Source organism: Peromyscus californicus, unplaced genomic scaffold (genome assembly GCF_007827085.1).
Source record: "Peromyscus californicus insignis strain IS unplaced genomic scaffold, ASM782708v3 Scaffold_6__1_contigs__length_162567912, whole genome shotgun sequence".
Taxonomy (NCBI): domain Eukaryota; kingdom Metazoa; phylum Chordata; class Mammalia; order Rodentia; family Cricetidae; genus Peromyscus; species Peromyscus californicus.
This window is the reverse complement of record NW_026294584.1, coordinates 131,170,756-131,189,222: the sequence shown is the minus strand read 5'-3', so window position 1 is coordinate 131,189,222 and position 18,467 is coordinate 131,170,756. Positions and strand designations below refer to the sequence as shown.

Here is an 18,467-nt window from a genome sequence, read left to right as displayed (position 1 = left end):
TAGCAAACCAACTCAACTGTGGGCTGAGGGTGTGCTCAGTGGCAGGGTGCTTGCTTAGGCTACAGATTTCATCCCCAGTATCAGACAAAATTGATGCAACCTTGACCCAAATCATTTGTAAAACTTAAAGACTTATCTCTACTAATAATTATGAGTTAAAAGTACACACAGCCTGACCTAGGTATTCATATTTATACAATAAATATGCTTTGGTTCATTTTTCAGTGGCCTGATAAAATGAGTTTTTAATTTTTATATGTCAAACCACATTTGTTATTTGATAAGGGAAGAAAGGCAATTATTTATTGATAGGTAAACGTATTTGTCATTAACCTTTATTTATTCCTCTTTTAAAAACATGCATTTCAGGACCTAGGGAGATGATTCAGTGATTGAGAGTGCTTGAATTGCAAGTGAGCATGAGGAATTGAGTTCAAATGCCCAGCACCCACGTAAAAAGCTGGGCATGGCTCCGTAACCGCAGCACTGAGAAGGGTGTAGGGAGCAGAGGCAGACAGATCCTGGGAGCTGGTTAACCAGCCAGCCAGCCCAAATGGCAAAACCCCTGTCTCAAAGCAGTAAGGTGGAGAGTGATATATCCAAGAAAGACACCTGACTGTTCAGGGATCCATGGCTTTCTTAGAGGCCTCAATGAAAGGACAAAGGGAACCTAGTTCTGTGTCCTTGCCCAGGGGCAGACTTGGCAAGGTCCAGTCTGGGGCTGTTGGCCAGGGCCTCAAAGACAAGGTTTTGGTTCCTAGGAGCTTAGCTCCTCCACCCCTGAAAGAGACTGGAGTAATCAGTCCCAAGGCCACTATGTACTCAGTCAGTGATGCACTTAAGATAACCTGTGTTCCCTTTCGTACAACATTGCTTGACTGGCTTCCTGCTGACTTTGTCACATTATATGATAGTTGCCTCTGACTCGGTCCCATTTCTCCCCTGGAACAGTATATAAGATGCTGTACACTTAAGAATCTTGTTTGGCATAAGATCTCCTGACCCCAGTTTTCCTATTTTCTTCATCTTCTCATCTCCTACCCATCTCACTTAGGATCCTGTCACTGAAGACTGGCATACTGGTCCAGGTCATCTGACGTTCTGCTCTGGCCTCCATTGAGCGCACTCATACACATGTATGCACCACACACAAAGCATACTCTCAGCAGGGTGTGGTAGTTCAAGCCTATAATCCTAGCTGTTGTGCAATATTAGATACTCATTTATGCTGTGGAATATATGTTTAATGATGCAAAGGTGTGTTGCATTCTTTTATGTTGCATTTGTTTAACTCTGTAAAGCTGTGTTACTTTGCCTGCCTAAAACACCTGATTGGTCTAATAAAGAGCTGAACATCCAATAGCTTGGCAGGAGAGAGAAGGGAAATAGGCAGGGCTGCCGGACAGAGAGAATAAACAGAAGAAGCAGGAGAGAAAAGAGGAGCAAGAAAAGGAGGAGGACATCAGGAGCCAGCCAACCAGCTACACAGCACGCCACAGAGTAAGAAGTAAAGAAAGGTATATAGAATAGAGAAAGATAAATGCCCAGAGAAAAAGGCAGATGGAATAATTTAAGAAAAGTCGGCTAGAAATAAGCCAAGCTAAGGCCAGGCCTTCATAAGTAAGAATAAGACTCCGTGTATTTATTTGGGAGCTGGGCGGCAGGCCCCCAAAGAGTAAAAAGTAAAACAACCAACTACACCTAGCACAAGAGAGACTGAGGCTTAAAAGCTGCTGCAAATTCAAAGGCCTGACTGGGCTACAGTGTGAGACCCTCTCTCAAAAACCAAAAAACCAAAACAACCCAGCCGGGCGGTGGTGGCGCACGCCTTTAATCCCAGCACTCGGGAGGCAGAGGCAGGTGGATCTTTCTGAGTTCGAGGCCAGCCTGGTCTACACAGCAAGATCCAGGAAAAGGCGCAAAGCTACACAGAGAAACCCTGTCTCAAAAAACAACAACAAAAAAAAAAACCCCAAAACAACCCAAAAAGCATGCCTTCCACCTTTGACTTTAAGGCTCCTCTATTACATTTTTTTCTCAACCATTCTCTTTTACAAATGTGCTTTACTACAGGTCTATCAGCACCTTTGTCCATCAACATTCAGTCTCTTACAAGAAACAAGGGAAGAGTATCAGGAGTTCTCCAGGAAACTCTCACTGAGTAAGGGATCCATGAAGCACCAAAACGACCTCCTGGAATTCCTCTAGGAGATCAAAGGTACAGCCACTAGCCGGGCTGCTTAACAGCTGCTGCCTGGCATCAGCTTCAATGGCCTTCCAAAGTCCTGAATGGAAAATGGATAACACCTAAGGAACATGGTCCTTAGACCTTTAAAAATCCTTTTATACTGCCAGTCATTTTCCTCAAGTATAATAAATCACTGATTTACCTATTTTATAAAAGATAATGTAAATAATCAAATAAAGTCATTTTGAAGTTGAATATTTATTTGAATATTATTTTCCCCTGCAAAAGCACTCAATATGTAATAAAAATAAACCAAATTTGTGAGACTTTTAAAAATATATATAGCCATTTTTGAAAAGTGAAAAGTTAGTCTCTGTTTTCAATGGCAATAAGGAAGACACTGTTATTTTAAAACTACCATTTAAAAAGTAGTATTTTAAGAAATGTATACTATATTAACATGATGTGTTCTACAGAATGGATACATATATGAATGCCAATCTGAATATGGAAGAAATATATGTGTTAAAAATCACACTGGAGAAACAAATGTTCTTTAAAAAAGAACCTGCTAGTAAACCTCATAAACTTTCACACGTGGGATTTATAAAAAGAAAAAATTCCATCTACCCCATCCCCACAAGAAAAGAAAGAAAAATGGACAAAATGTGCTCAGTTTGAAGAGAGCCATTACAGAAACACTCATTTCTGTACAACATGGAAGCCTGGTTACTTAGCCTATGGTAACTTCCTAAAGTGCATCTTTTGAAGATTTGTCTAATAAATAATTCCAATCTCAAATATAAAATACTTAACACAGACATGCAATAACAAAACTAAATCATTATAGTGTAAAGTTTTTAAAACTACTTTTAGAACTTTTGATTCACCAAAGAATAAAGACATCAATACAATAGGCATTTTCATTCTCCAACAGTATGCACTGTGTGCTCTTGTTATTTGGCAAATCTTTTGGAGTCGAACAAAAATAATGCAGTCTAAACAATATTTCTTCTGTCAATATAATAGGATTCCTCAGGCAGAGCAGTAAAGCGCAGAGAAGAGTTAGATTTTGGGAAGTTTTGGTGCATTGACCACAGGGTTTGCCTCCTGCAAGTATCTCCTCCCTGCACTCTTGTAGTCATAGGTGCAGCCATGAGTTTCTGCATAGCGATGAGATGCACAGAAGTTGTTTCCACATCTAAAGCACAAAAAAAGTGTATGTGAATAGTCAGATTGCCACAGAGGGCTCATCTCGTTAGGAGAGAAAAGCGTGCCTTCAGGTAGTCCAGCAAAAGCCCTCTGGATCTCCTTAGCAATTTCAGCATGGATAGTCCCTTCCACTCGTAAGTATAAAGGCCCTAAAAGAACAAGGTGCCTGTTCACGAATGACAGGTATGTATCTTTTGAAGTAAAAAAGTGAAAAGCTGGTACCATGTTCATCATATCTTTTACATTTAGTAAATTTGAATTCTAAGAAATTAAGTCTCATGAGAAAATGAGGCTACGTAAAAATTAGCTATGTAAGGCTGGACATGGTGGTGTATGCTTTTAATCTCAGCAGGAGGCAGAGACAGAGGCAAGCAGATCTTTGTGAATTCAAGGCCAGCCTGGTGTATATAGCAAGACCTAGGCCAGCCAGGGTTACATGATGAGAGTCTGTCTAATAAAATAAACAAAACCTGCAAACCAACAAAAAGCTAAGACATGAGAGAACGTAAAACACATTCCAGCAAAAAAAAAAAAAAAGCTATTTTTATGTGAGCAGAATGCATTCTAAAAGGCCACAATTCTTTTCAATGTTTGTCTTCACACTAAGAGCAGGTATCAATCAATGCTAATGAAAGACATACTTATGAAAAGAAAAAATAACTATTTAAGAATATATATCATGTATCTTGAAAAAACTGTACCAAATGTTAAACTACAGAATCTACAAGGAGGGGCTTTTCCAAGCAGAATTCAAATAAATCAACTGGCTTCAATGTCCTAGTTCAAGGACAGTGGAGTCTCTGCGTAGGCCTTTTGGAAACTGATGAGCTAGCTATCTTTCTCTGGCCAATTAGGAATTCATCTGAGGTTGCCTCTAGAACATCATCTTGATAGTATGAATGGCCGGTTAAACATTGTTTTATTCTCATTAACCCCCATGCTGAGTCCCCACAGAGAAAGCCTCTCAGCTTCTCCAGGGCCACCTGCCTGCATTCGAAGCTAGTGGCCAGTCCTGTTTTCTTTCCACAAAGAAAACAATGTTTCGTTATTTTCTTCTTTGTTTGAAGAGGGGCTTTCACAGGTGGAAGGTGGTGGGTGCTTTCTCCTGTTTAGAGAAAGAACACCCCATTAATACAAACATAAAATTCTAAATTTGAACAGCTACTAAGTATAACATTCCTGTCTTAGTATCAGTCTATACAAATTTAATTTGTAATATTTTTATATCTAAAGTAATTTTTGAAATCTACAAGTGAAGTGCAGTAAAATTTGTGTGCATGTGATGTTTCTAACTAGGACTTGGGTTTTTCAGGTCTTCTTGTATACACTAATACTGTTCTGACTACACCTAAGGGTAATCAATATAAATATAGTATAACAAACATTAAAAAAATTTCTTGAACCCTCTTGAAACAATACAATCATTCTGTTTGTAAATATCAAGAAGTATCAGAATATCATGAAACTGACCTTTTAAACCACAGAAAGTAAAATTTGTCAACAACAAACAAGCCATTTTTTTTTCCAAACTTCAATTTATTTACCTTAAAGATAACAGAACACAGGGGCTAGTGAAAGGGCCTGGGAGGTAAAGGCAACCTGAATTCAATAACTAAGACCTACATAGTAGAAAGAGAAAACTATAATCCCAGCACTCGGGAATCAGAAGCAGGTGGATCTCTGTGAGTTTGAGGCCACCCTGGGCTACAGAGTGAGCTCCAGGAAAGGCGCCAAAGCTACACAGAGAAACCCTGTCTCGAAAAACCAAAAAAGAAAGAGAAAACTAACCTGCAAGTCCCTGGCTTCTATCATGGCATGCACCTGCCTCTGTTGTTCAAGAGAGAGGTCCTTGCTGAGAGGGAGTTGGAGGGGAGCAGAGGGGATAGATATAATTGTATTTCATTGTATCTATGCATACAAATCTCAAAAAGAAAGAAAAAATTCTTTAAAAGAAATAGTAAAACAATGTTTTCAGTGCTTTTAATGCCAACTCAGTTTACATAAGTAAACTCAGTTTACTCAGTAAAAAAGCCTCTGAACATTTATTTTTGTTGTTGTTTTGGTTTTTAGAAACAGGGTCTCTCTACATAGCCCTGGCTGTCCTGGAATTCACTATGTAGACCAGGCTGGCCTCAAACTTAGATATCTGTCTGTTTCTGCCTCCCAAGTGCTTGGATTAAAGCTGTCTACCATACCCAGCTATCTCTGAACATTTTAAATGTGTTATAATTATATAAAATATATTGTCAATAGTGACTGAGTGTATTTAGATTAATTCTACAGTAGCTTTCCAAATATATTTACTAAATTCTTTACCATTAAAATAATTTGATGTTTTGGCTTTAAAATAGAAAAACATCTGTTACAATGAAAAAAATAAGTCAATCATTAATTGCCAAATTATGTAGTTTTTAAATGGACCAAAATGTTAATAATGCTTAGGTCTTAAGCAGAGAGGCTCAAAGCTGTTGTCCATAGTTGTTAAAAGGGGTGTATCTCCATACAAGTGCATGGAGATGTCTGGTAGTATTCAAAGGCCAAGGAAGACAGCAAAAACAAGTCATAGGAATGGGCAGGGCACTGTTCATGGTGTATAGCCATTCTCCATCACTGTAAAAGGTGTGGGAAGGGCACTGTCGATGGTGTGTAGCTATTCTCCATCACAGAAAACGGTGTGGGAGGCTTGGGATTAATATTTATTTGGTAATTAAAGTTTTGAAAGCTCCTTTATGGGTTCATATTTTGTGGGTTCTATGCATTTGGTTTTTTAAAATCAGAGACTGAGTAACTGTAAGCCCAGCAAAACAAATCTGCTTTATTACTTGTCTAAAAGGCATTCCTAGTTCTTACACAAAGTTAGAAAAACAAAATTGAAATAACAACTGAATGACCCTAATGGTGTCTGCAGCACCAATCTAATTAATGAAAGCTTGTTTTCTCAAATGCCATTGGAAGTATCCAAAACATTTCACTATGGTGATGGAGTACTTTTTTCTTCTTAAAGAAATAATAAAGAGGACTGAGGGTATTGCTTAGTGGAAGAGTACATGCTAAGCCTTCATAATACCCCGTGTTTAATCTCCAGCTCTCAAATAAGTAAATAAAGCAGCATGGGGGATCTATTAGAGAATGGCTAATGGGAGCTCATCTACTACCAACTGTTTTTGAAATTCATGAAATTCAGGCTTAGTATATTCTTTCTTAATTGATGGGGGGGAAATCTGTTGATATAACTTAGTTCAGTACAGCCACATTTTAATCATTTCCTTTCTTTTGGGATGCTTAACTCAAGGATTTTTCAACTTTTTTCATTCAAGCGCTTCTGTGAGTATTCACATAGTTGTGACAAATAAGAAGTGGCACAAAAACAGAACAGCAGTTAGCTTCTGTGAGGAGTTTCTGTGAAGCCTCAACCCATTCAGAGATAACTGTTGATCAGTCATCTGGTCCATGCGAGGTGTCATTGCTAATATATGCCCTTCTAATATTTTTAATTTGCACTGAAGCCTAACTTTCCAGACTCATTTCCTGCCATTTACCATTTTAGGCATTCCCTTGAATAAAATAGCATCCATGATTTCTTCTTCTGGTAAAATACCACTTATCCTGTAGACATATCAATTATCAACTGTTCTCCAGAGCATCCTCTCATACGTGTGTCAAACATTAGTAAAATGAAATAACACTCAAGTGAGGAGTACTTCTCAGAACAGAATGAAAGTTGTTAGTGATAATTAACTCCTTTATGGTTCCTAGCTAAATATTTGATCTAATGCAATTATCACTCACCCAACAGAAAGCCAAAAGGTCACAAATTAATGTTCCAAATGCAAGCTTGCTAGTAAGCTATCTAAAGCTGATGGCTAGAACTACAACAATGGGTAAAATCTCTAAGGGATACCTGATAGTGAAGAGAACTAACGAAAGAACTTAGTAATTTACTTTAAAGATATACAGATCCTTCTAGGTACCCAGGGTGAGGAAACAGCAGCAGATGTCATAGGCTCTAGTTTGAGGAGTCATGGGTTGTTGGCAGCTCTTGATGCCTTGAACACAAATTAGATCAAACAAAAAGGTTATATGGGGACAGCAAGAAATTTTAAAACAGTACAGAAGACACAGATTTTTAATAAAGGGGTTGGGTACAACCTTGCTGGTAAAGGATTTGCCTGGAATGCTCAGGCCTTGAATTTGATCTCCACCATCACAAAATAAACAATACCCTAACCAGGAAGAAAACAAAAGCAAATAAAAACAAAAAGAAAACTCAATAACCTAATGTTATCTAATTAAAAGAGAGGAAAGAGAACTGGGGATATAATCTTGGTGGTAAACCATGTGCTTCACAGGAACCAAGCCCTGAGAATGGCCCTCAGCATCATGTAGGAAAGAAAAGGGGGGAAATACTGAGAGAAAGAACAGCCAAGAAACAAGGACCTAAAACTCATGTAAGGTGGCAGTGCCACAGCAGCCAGTGGGCTGGACCTCAGCAGCAGCAGTGCCAGGAGAGCCGTGGGTGGATGGAAGGAAGACTGTCAAAGCACAGGCCCCAGGCAGAGATGACAGAACAAACTCCCTAAAGACTCCATCCTGAGGGCAGGACAGACCTGAGTGCATCAAGGGAAAATAACATTTCTAACAGTAAAAGAAAATATATGAGCCACACCTCTGGCAGAAGGCACACCAGCACCCAAAACCACAAAGGACCTCCTGACTACACCAGAGGCCACTCTGGCTGCCAGAGCTAGAGCCCCTAACTCGAGCAGAGACCCTCTACTCAACCACAGGTCACTCTGGTAAGAAGACCAGGAGGAAATAGAAACCAAGGAACAAAACACCCATCCAACAAAGACAAACTCAGAAATCAGCACCTAGACCCATAACCATGCCAAACCTAGATACCTAACTACTAGTGTAAGAACACAACAGCCAGGGCAATATGTCACCACCAGAGCTTAACCATCTGTCTATAGCAAACCCTGAATATTCCAACACACTTGGAGCACAAGAAAACAACCTTAAAAACAACTTTATAAAGATGATAGAGACCCTTAAAGAGACAAATGAACAAATCCCTTGGAGAAATCCAGGAAAACATACACACACACACACACACACACACACACACACACACACACACAACAAAACAACAACAATTGGAAGCAGTGAATAAATCCCTTAAAGAAATTCAAGAAAAAACAAACAAACAATTGAAGAAAATTAATAAAACTGTTCAAGACCTGAAAATGGAAATAGAAGCAATAAAGAAAACACAAACTGAGGGAATTGTGGAAATGAAAAATGTAGGTAAACAAACAGGAACAACAGATGCAAGTATCATCAACAGAATACAAGACATGAAAGAAAGAATCTCATGTGTTGAAGATGTGATTGAAGAAATAGATACATCGGTCAAAGAAAATGTTAAATCTAAAATATCCCTGACACAAATCATCCAGGAAATCTGGGATACCATGAAAAGACCAAACCTAAGAATAATAGGAATAGAAGAAGAAGAATCGCACCTCAAAGGCCTAGAAAAGACTTTTAACAAAATCATAGAAGAAAATTTTGCTACCCTAAAGAAGTACATGGCTATAAAGGTACAAGAAGCTTACAGAAAACCAAACAGATTGGACCAGGAAAAAAAGTTCCCTCAACACATAATAATCAAAACACTAAACACAAAGAACAAGGAAAGAATATTAAAAGCTGCAAAATAAAAAGGCCAAATAACGTATAAAATCAGACCTATTAGAATTACACCCAACTTCTCAATGGAGACTCTAAAAGCCAGAAGGACCTGGACAGATGTCCTGCAGACTATAAGGGAACACAGATGCCAGCCCAGATTACTATACCCAGCAAAACTTTCAATCACCATAGATAAAGAAAATAAGATATTCCATTATAAAATCAAATTTAAACAACTATCCACAAATTCAGCCCTATAGAAGGTCTAGAAAGAACACTCTAACCCAAGAGGTTAATTACACGCACAAAAAACAGGCAATAAATAATCTCTCACCAGCAAAACCCTAAGAGGGGAAACACACACACACACACACACACACACACACACACACACACACACACACACACTACCACCACCACCACCAACAACAAAAACATTAACAGGAATTAACAATCATTTGCCATTGATGTCTTTCAATATCAATGGACTCAATTTCCCAATAAAAAGACACAAACTAACAGAATGAATGCGAAAACAGGATCCATCCTTCTGCGGCATACAAGAAACACACCTCAACATCAAAGATAGATGTTACCATAGAGTAAAGGGTTTGAAAAAGTTTTTCTAAGCAAATGGACATAAGAAACAAACTGTTATAGTCATTCTAATATCTAAGAAAACAGACTTCCAACCAAAGTTAATCAAAAGAGACAGGTCACTTTATAATCATCAAAGGAAAAATCCACCAAGATGATTTCTTAGTTCTTAACATCTCTGCTCCAAACACAACAGCATGCACATTTAAAAAGGAAACACTACTAAAGCTTAAATCATACACCAACCCTCACAGATTGAAGAGAGAGACTTCAATACCCTATCCTCACCAATGGACAAGTCATGCAGACAAAAACTAAACAGAGAAAGAATGGAGCTAACAGACACTATGAACCAAATGGACCTAATAGAGATCTACAGAACATTTTACCCAAACACAAAGAAATATACTTTCTTCTCAGCATCTCATGGAACAGTTTCCAAAACTGACCACATACTCAGTCACAGAGAAAGTCTCAACAGAGAGAAGAAAACTGAAATAACCCCCTGCATCCCATCAGACCACCATGGATTAAAGCTGGATATCAACAAGAGAGACAACAGAAAGCCTACAAACTCATAGAAATTGAACAACTCTCTGCTGAATGACTACTGGGTCAAGGCAGAAATAAATAAATAAATTAAAGACTTGCTAGAATTCAATGAAAATGAATGCACAGCATATCCAAACTTATGGGACACAATGAAAGCGGTGATAAGAGGAAAGTTCATAGCACTAAGTGCCCTCATATATAAACTGCAGAGATCTCATACTAGCAACTTAACAGCACACCTGAAAGCTCTAGAACAAAAAGAAGCAAACATAACCAAGAGGAGTAGCTGGCAGGAAATATACTGAGTATTAATATCAATAAAATAAAAACAAAGAAAATAGCATAAAGAATCAATGAAGCAAAGAGATGGTTCCTTGAGAAAATCAACAAAATAGACAAACCCTTATCCAAACTAAAAGACAGAGAGAGAATATCCAAATTAACAAAGCAGAAATAAAAAGAGAGACATAACAACAGACATTGAGGAAATCCAAGGAATCATTAGGTCATACTTCAAAGGTGTACTTCACAAAATTGGAATATCTAAAAGAATGGACAATTTTCTTGATAGATTGTAGTCAGAAGTTTTCCTGTGTCCTGCCCAGTCCATAGCTGCTCAGATCCAAGTAAACACACAGAGGTATATTAATTAAAACTGCTTGGCTATTAGCTCAGGCTTACTACTGACTAGCTCTTACACTTAAACTCAGCCCATTTCTGTTAATCTATATGTCACCACGTTTTCCATGGCTTTACCTGTGTGCCATTACATGCTGCTCCCTGAACAGCAGCCTGGCATCTCCTAACTCAGCCTTCCTCTTCTGAGAATTCTCCTTGTCTGCTTATCCCACCTATACTTCCTGCCTGGCTACTGGCCAATCAGTGTCTTATTAAACTAGTGTACAAAAGCATTATCCCACAGCATTTCCCCTTTTATGTCTAAATAAAAGGAATTTTGGAAGTTGCTTACAATGCATTTCCTATTTAGTTAGGTAATATTATATCCTTCTGGGGTCTTTGATGTAGTTGAAGACTAGATAGTTATAATTTTGCCTGGTTATGATAAGAGATAAGTTAGATATGAAACCTTGGACTCATAAATATAGGATAAATAAAAATATTTTCTTTGAATTTATCAAATATAAGTGGACTGGATATTGTAACTGTGATTCTTGCTTGATAACTGTTCTATTATATTTAATTTTACTATGTGAAAGTTAAAACCTTCCTTTCTGAAAAAAAGAAAAGGAGAAGTATTGTGGATGCCTTTCTGTATGCTGTGAATATGTGTTGCTCTGATTGGTTGATAAATAAAGCCATTTGGCCTATGGCAAAGCAGCTTAGAGTCAGGCAGGAAATCCAAACAGATAGAAAGGAAGAGAAAGGAGAGGCAAGGAGATGCTGCCAGCCGTCGCCAAGAGAAGCAAGATGTAAAAATGCCAGTAAGCTACAAGGCACATAGCAAAGCATAGATTTATAGAAATGGGTTAATTTAAGATATAAGAGATAGCTAGCAAGAAGCCTGCCATTGCCATAGTTTAAAAATAATATAAGCCTGTGTGTGTTTATTTGGGACCAAGCAGCCGTGGGACACGGGTCGGGGAGATTCCACAGGACCAGAGAAAACATCTAGCTACAATAGATACCACTTACCAAAGTTAAATCAAGATCAAATTTAACAGTTTAACAATTTAACAAATAGACCTATAATCCCTAAGGAAATAGCAGAAGTCATTAAAAGTCTCCCCACAAAACAAGCCCAGAGCCAGACAGTTTTAGCACAGAATTCTACCAGACTTTCAAAGTGGAGTTAATACCAATACTCCTCAAAGTATTCCACAAAACAGAAACAGAAGGAACATTGCCCAATTCATTTTATGAGGCCACATTCACCCTGATACCCAAACCACACCAAGATGCAACAAAGAAAGAGAATTATAGACCAATTTCCCTCATGAACATTGATGCAAAAATACTCAATAAAATACTCACAAAACGAATCCAAGAACAAATCAAAAAGATCATTTACCATGATCAAGTAGGCTTGATCCCAGAGATGCAGGACTGGTTCAACATATGAGAATCTGTTGATGTAATCCACCATATAAACAATTTGAAAGAAAAAAAAACACATGATCATCTCATTAGATGTTGAATAAGCTTTTCACAAAATCCAACACTCCTTCATGATAAAAGTCTTGGAGAGATCAGGGATACAAGGGATTACCTAAACATAATAAAGGCAATCTACAGCAAGCTTATAATCAACATCAAATTAAATGGAGAGAAACTCAAAGCAACTCCACTAAAAATCAGGGACAAGGCTGTCCATTCTCTCCATATCTATTCAATATAGCATCTGAAGTTCTAGCTAGAGCAATAAGACTACTAAAGGAGATCAAGAGGATACAAATTGGAAAGGAAGAAGTCAAAGTATCAGTATATGCAGATGATATGATAGTATATATAAACAACCCCAAAATTTCTACCAGAGAACTCCTACAGCTGATAAACACCTTCAGCAAAGTGGATGGATACAAGATTAACTCAAAAAAATCAGTAGTCCTACTATATACAAACAACAAATGAGCTGAGAAAGAAATCAGGGAAGCAACATCCCTCTGATTCAAAGCAAGCTTTATTATCAGAATGCAATCAAAATATTATACAATACTTCCCCCACTTTTGTCTAAATAAAAAGAGAAGGTTTTAACTCTAAAATTATAAAACTATCTACAATAAGAAAAATTATCAGGTAAGAATTACATTCACAATGTCAAGTCCATTTGCATTTGGCAAATTCAGAGAAAATACTGCATTATCTATCCTCTCTTGGAGAGTTGAAAGTTTTATACCTAATTTACTTTCTATACTAACTTGTATTACCAACCCAAAACTATCCTGCTATGTCTCTCAACCTTATATACTTTACACCTCTTTTATGAGTTTCTTTTCTGAATTTGGCAACAAGGAAAATTGTAACTGTAACTATCTAGTATTCAACTCCATCAGAGACCCAAGGAGGATATATTACCTGAGTAAACAGGAAGTACAGAGCAAACAACTTCCAAAACTATAGAAATGACAAAAACAGCTGGCTGCCTGGACAGTCACTCAAGGTTCTTCTATAATGTTAGGGCATCCATTTTCGGCCTACAAGTCTAGACTATCTAACGGACTTTTCTGTGAAGCAGGATTTTTGAAGGGTTGTTCTACCTTGTCTTGGCAAAGTTTAGCAGTCACTTCCTTTTGTGTTCTGCTTGTCCAATTTGGACAGCATAAAGTCAGCAGTTGAGGCAAGGGCAGTTTCTTGCCCAGTGGCTAACTTTTGTCACAAGGAAAGCAAACTCCATATGGAATTTCTTTGATGCCCATCATCTTCTCTGAAGTAGATTGGTGCTTCCAGGAGCAGACATGTCTCATTGTCATTAAAAAAACTCTTATGTTATTAAAACACCTTAATGCCATATTCTGTATATTTCTAAACTATTTGAAGACCACCTGTCAACCTAAAATATATCTGTTTGTCCTTGAGAACATACCTAGCATGATTACAAGTTTGATTGTAATAGGTGACTAACTACCAACCTATATTTCTTTATTATCCTAGACAATTTGTAATAATAACTTTCAAGGATTAGAAATTAACATTACATTGTTAAATGAGCTGCATAGGTAAAATACCTTAAACCAGAGTAGAAATGTATGGACAGTATGTTCTAACAAAAATAACCTTAAATCTGTATCAATAAACAAAAATATCTGAAACAAGAGTAGAAACATACACAACACACAATTCTTTAAAGACCTTGAAATAACAATACTCAATTTCATATGGAAAAATGAAAAATCCAGAATAGCTAAAACAATCCTGTATAATAAAAAACTTCCAAAGGTATCACCATCCCCAATTTCAAGCTGTACTATAGAGCTACAGTAATAAAAAATGCAAAGGATTAGCATAAAAACAGACACATTTGAAGACCCAGACATAAATCCACACACCTATAGACACCTGATTTTTGACAAGAAGCAAAAAAAATATGCAATGGAAAAAAGAAATCATCTTCAATAATGGTGCTGGACTAACTGGACACTAGCATGTCGAAGAATGCAAATAGATCCATATCTATCATCCTGCATAAAACTCAAGTCCACGTGGATCAAAGACCTCACCATAAAACCAGATACACTGAACTTGATAGAAAAGAAAGTAGAGAATAGTCTTGAATCCATTGGCACTGCAGACAATTTCCTGAACAGAACACCAAGAGAGCAGGCACTAAGATGGACAATTAATAAATGGGACCTCATGAATTTGAGGTTTCTGTAAGATAAAGATACTGTCAACAGGACAAAATGATAGTCTACGAAATGAGAAAAAAATATTACCAACCCCATATCTGACCTACGGCTAATATCCAAAATATAAAAACAAACAAACAAACAAAAAACTCAAGAAACTAGACATCAACAAGCCAAACAATCCAATTTAAAAATGGGGTACAGATCCAAGTAGAAAATTTTCAACAGAGGAATCTCAAATGGTTGAGAAGCACTTAAAGAAATGGTCAACATCCTTAGTCATCAGGGAAATGCAAATCAAAATGACTCTGAGATTCCATCTTACACCTGTGTAAATTCAAAAACACAAGTGACAGCTCATGCTGACAAGGACGTGGAAGAAAGGGAACACGCCTCCATTGCTGGTGGGAGTGCAAACTTATACAGCCACTTTGGAAATCAATATGGTGGGTTCTCAGAAAACTGGGAATCGATCTGCCTCAAGACCCAGCTATACCACTCCTGGGCATATACCCAAAGGACACTACATCCTACCACAAGGACACTTGCTCAACTATGTTCATAGAAGCTTTATGCATAATAGCTAGAAACTGGGAAACAACCTAGATGTCCCTTAACCAAAGAATGGATAAAGAAAATGTGGTACATTTACACAATGGATTATTACTCCACTTTAAAAAAAAAACCATGAAATTTGCAGGCAAATGGATGCAACTAGAAAAAAATCATCCCAAGTGAGGTAACCCAGACCCAAAAAGGTGAGCATGGTATGTATTCACTTGTAAGTGGCTATTGGCTGTAAACATAAAGGATAATCATGCTACAATCCACAGACCCATAGAGGCTAAATAACAAGGAAGGCTGAAGGGAGGATGCATGGATCTCCCTGGGAAGGGAAGATTGAATAGATTTTATGGTTAGACTGGGAGAAGGTGGGGATGGAAACAGGATGGATTAGGCAGGGGAGTAGAGGGAGAGTGTACTGAGAAAAACAACTAGAATTGGGGGGAATTTTGGAGGTGAGGTAGAAACATAGTCCAATGGAAAAACCCAGGAATCTATGATGGTGTCCTTGAGAAGCCTCCTAGTAAAGGGGAAATGGAACCTGAACCAGCCATCTTCTGTAACCAGTGGACAGATTGGGACACCAACCCAACCATAAAACCTTTGACCTACAATTAGTCCTGCCTGCAAGATGTTCTGGGGTAAAGTGGTACAGAATTTGTGGGAGCGGCCAACCAATGACTGGTCCAAATTGAGACCCATGCCACAAGAGGGGTTCTATGCCAGAGACTGCCTGGAGGGCCAGGAACCAGAGTTTAGATAGCCCAGAGACCTAGGATAGAACCAAACACAATTGCGGAGGGGGAGGGTTGGGGGAGGGAGAAAAGTCAATGAAATGATTCCTAATGATATTCTGCTATCCTTATAGACCAGAGCCTAGTATCATCATCATCATCAGAGAGGCTTCATCCAGCAACTGATGGAAGCATATGGAGAGACCCACAGCCAAACATTAGGCAGAGCTTGGGGAATCCTGCAGAAGAGGGTGAGGGAGAATTGTAGAAGCCAGAGCAACACCACAAGAAAATGGCTCACATAATCAACTAACCTGGGCTCATAGGGACTCACAGAGACTCAACTGACAATCAGGGAACCTATGTGGGTCTGACCTAGATGCTCTATATGCTATGGTTGTGTAGCTTGGTGTTCCTGTGGGACTCCAAATAGTGGAAGCAGGGGATGTCTCTGACTCTTTTGCCTGCTTTTGGGACCCTTTCCCCACTACTGGGTTACCTAGTCAAGTCTTAATACAAGGGGATGTGCCTAGTTTTATTATAACTTGACATGCCATGTTTGGTTGATATCCCTGGAAGGTCTGCCCTTTTCTGAAGGGAAGGGAGAAGTGGATCTGAGGGAGAGGGGATGTGGTGGAAGAGGGACTGGGAGGAGAGGAGGGAGGGGGAAACCGTGGTCAGGATGCAACGTATGAGAGAAGAAAAAATTTAAAAAATTTCATTTCATATCTTGAAAAAAAAAGAGGATAGATGACAGCAACCAAAACAGAATGATCCTGGCATAAACATGAACATGAAGACCAATGAACAAGAATAGTGTATCTCAGCAATACAACTTCACACCATACATGGCCAAACAATTTTCAACAGGGTTGCCAAGACCATTCAATGGGTAACAATAGTCTTTTCAACAAATGGAGGTTAGAACAACTGCGAAAGAGTAAAACTGATACCCTACAAATAAATCTGTTCACACATCAGCCACAGAGTTTTGGTTGCCACATGTGGTGTCCTTTGACCCAGAACCCCAGGTATTAGCCCCACAGAGCCAAACCCTCCTGCCAGCCATCCCACCCACCAGGCCACCCTGGGACCTCATGGCATCCTGCAACCTGACCCCAGTTGGGAATGAAGACTGGACAGCTGACTGAGATAATAAAAAGAACTCAAGACATGAAGATAGAATTTCATAAAGAGAGCATCTCTGAAGAAAACCCAAGCTGAAATAAAAATCCAAATAAAAATCTTGGAAAGTAACAAAATTATCAGAGGAAAGCCTTACCAGTAGATTGGATCAAGTAGAATATGGAATATCAGCTGCTGAAGACAAAGTAGCAGAGACAGATCATCCAGTCAGTCAAAGAAGGATAAAATCTAAAAAATCCCCAGAAAAATCAAAATCAGGGCTGAAATTAATAAAATAAAATGAAAAGAACAACAACAAAAATCCGTGATTGGAACAGCTGGTTCTTTGAAAAGATTAACAAATTTTGCAAACCTTTAGCCAACTTAATCAAAAGAATCAAATTCATAAAACCAGAGATTGGAAGACAAATATCGCAATAAATATTGAGGAAATTCATAAAGACAAACTTCAAAATGTGTATTTTACTAAACTGAAAGATATAAAAGAAATGGATACATTTCTAGATATATATGCTCTACAAAGATTAAATCAACATGCAGCCATTTAAATAGACATATAACAACCAATGACATAGAAGCAGTAATTAAAAGCATCAAGTGAGCCGGGCGGTGGTGGTACATGCCTTTAATTCCAGCACTCGGGAGGCAGAGGCAGGCGGATCTCTGTGAGTTCGAGGCCCACCTGGGCTACAAAATGAGTTCCAGGAAAGGCACAAAGCTACACAGAGAAACCCTGTCTCAGAAAAAAAAAAAAGTATCAAGTGAAAAAACCTACAGCCACATGGATAAATGGCAGGATTCTACCAGATTTTCAAAGAACTAACAACACTCAAATTATTCCATAAAATATAAAAAAGCAATTTATATAAATCACAAAACAAGGACTTTAAGACAGCAATTATGAGTATGTTCCCAGACCTTAAAGAGAATATGAAGAAATGCCTGAATAAAGACTATAAATATGCAAAGTTAAATGAAATAGTAAAAACTATTGAAAACAGGAAAACAGAATTTAATGAAGAAATAGAATTGCTAAAGAAAGGCCAAACTGGAATAAAACATGAAAACCTCAGGAAGTAAGACAAAAGCTCAGAGGAAAACCTCACCAACAGATTAAAGACATGGAAGAGAGAAGTTCAGGTCATGACGACAGGGTAGAAAGAATGCATAGGTCAGTCAAAGAAAATGTTAAATCTAAACAACAGCAACAAAACATCCAGATCAAGACATCGAGGAAATCTGGTACACTGTGAAAGGGACAAGTCTATAAATAATAGATACAGAAGGAAAGAGGAGAAACCTAGGCCAAAGGCACAGAAAATATTTTAACAAAATCACAGAAGAAATTTCCCAAATCTAAACAAAGATATCCTTGTCAAGGTGCAAGAGACCTACAGGGCACCACACAGACAGGACGTAAAAAAAGAAACTCCCCATGACAGACAGTAACCCAAACACTAAATGTCCAGAATAGG

The 18,467-nt window shown here is 38.1% G+C and overlaps 1 protein-coding gene across 17 annotated transcripts in view; it reads right to left on the bottom strand.

The window, feature by feature from the left end:
• The window catches only part of LOC128098387 (WASH complex subunit 2), a 195,392-nt gene that overhangs the window by 49,094 nt on the left and 127,831 nt on the right, over positions 1-18,467 (bottom strand). For 3 of the 17 annotated variants that reach the window (XR_008214228.1, XR_008214232.1, XM_052719436.1), the window contains one exon: positions 17,129-17,220. The exons of 2 other annotated variants lie outside the window; for them this stretch is intronic. Coding sequence is in view for 7 of the 15 variants with exons in the window: in XM_052719436.1 (XP_052575396.1) it covers positions 17,160-17,220 (61 nt within the window). In the remaining 8 variants the exon portion in view is untranslated. Of the gene's footprint in view, positions 1-2,427; positions 3,390-4,387; positions 4,506-7,342; positions 7,447-17,128; positions 17,221-18,467 lie in introns of those variants that run through there. 12 more of the 17 variants (XM_052719431.1, XM_052719432.1, XR_008214229.1 and 9 more) reach the window with 8 other exon arrangements.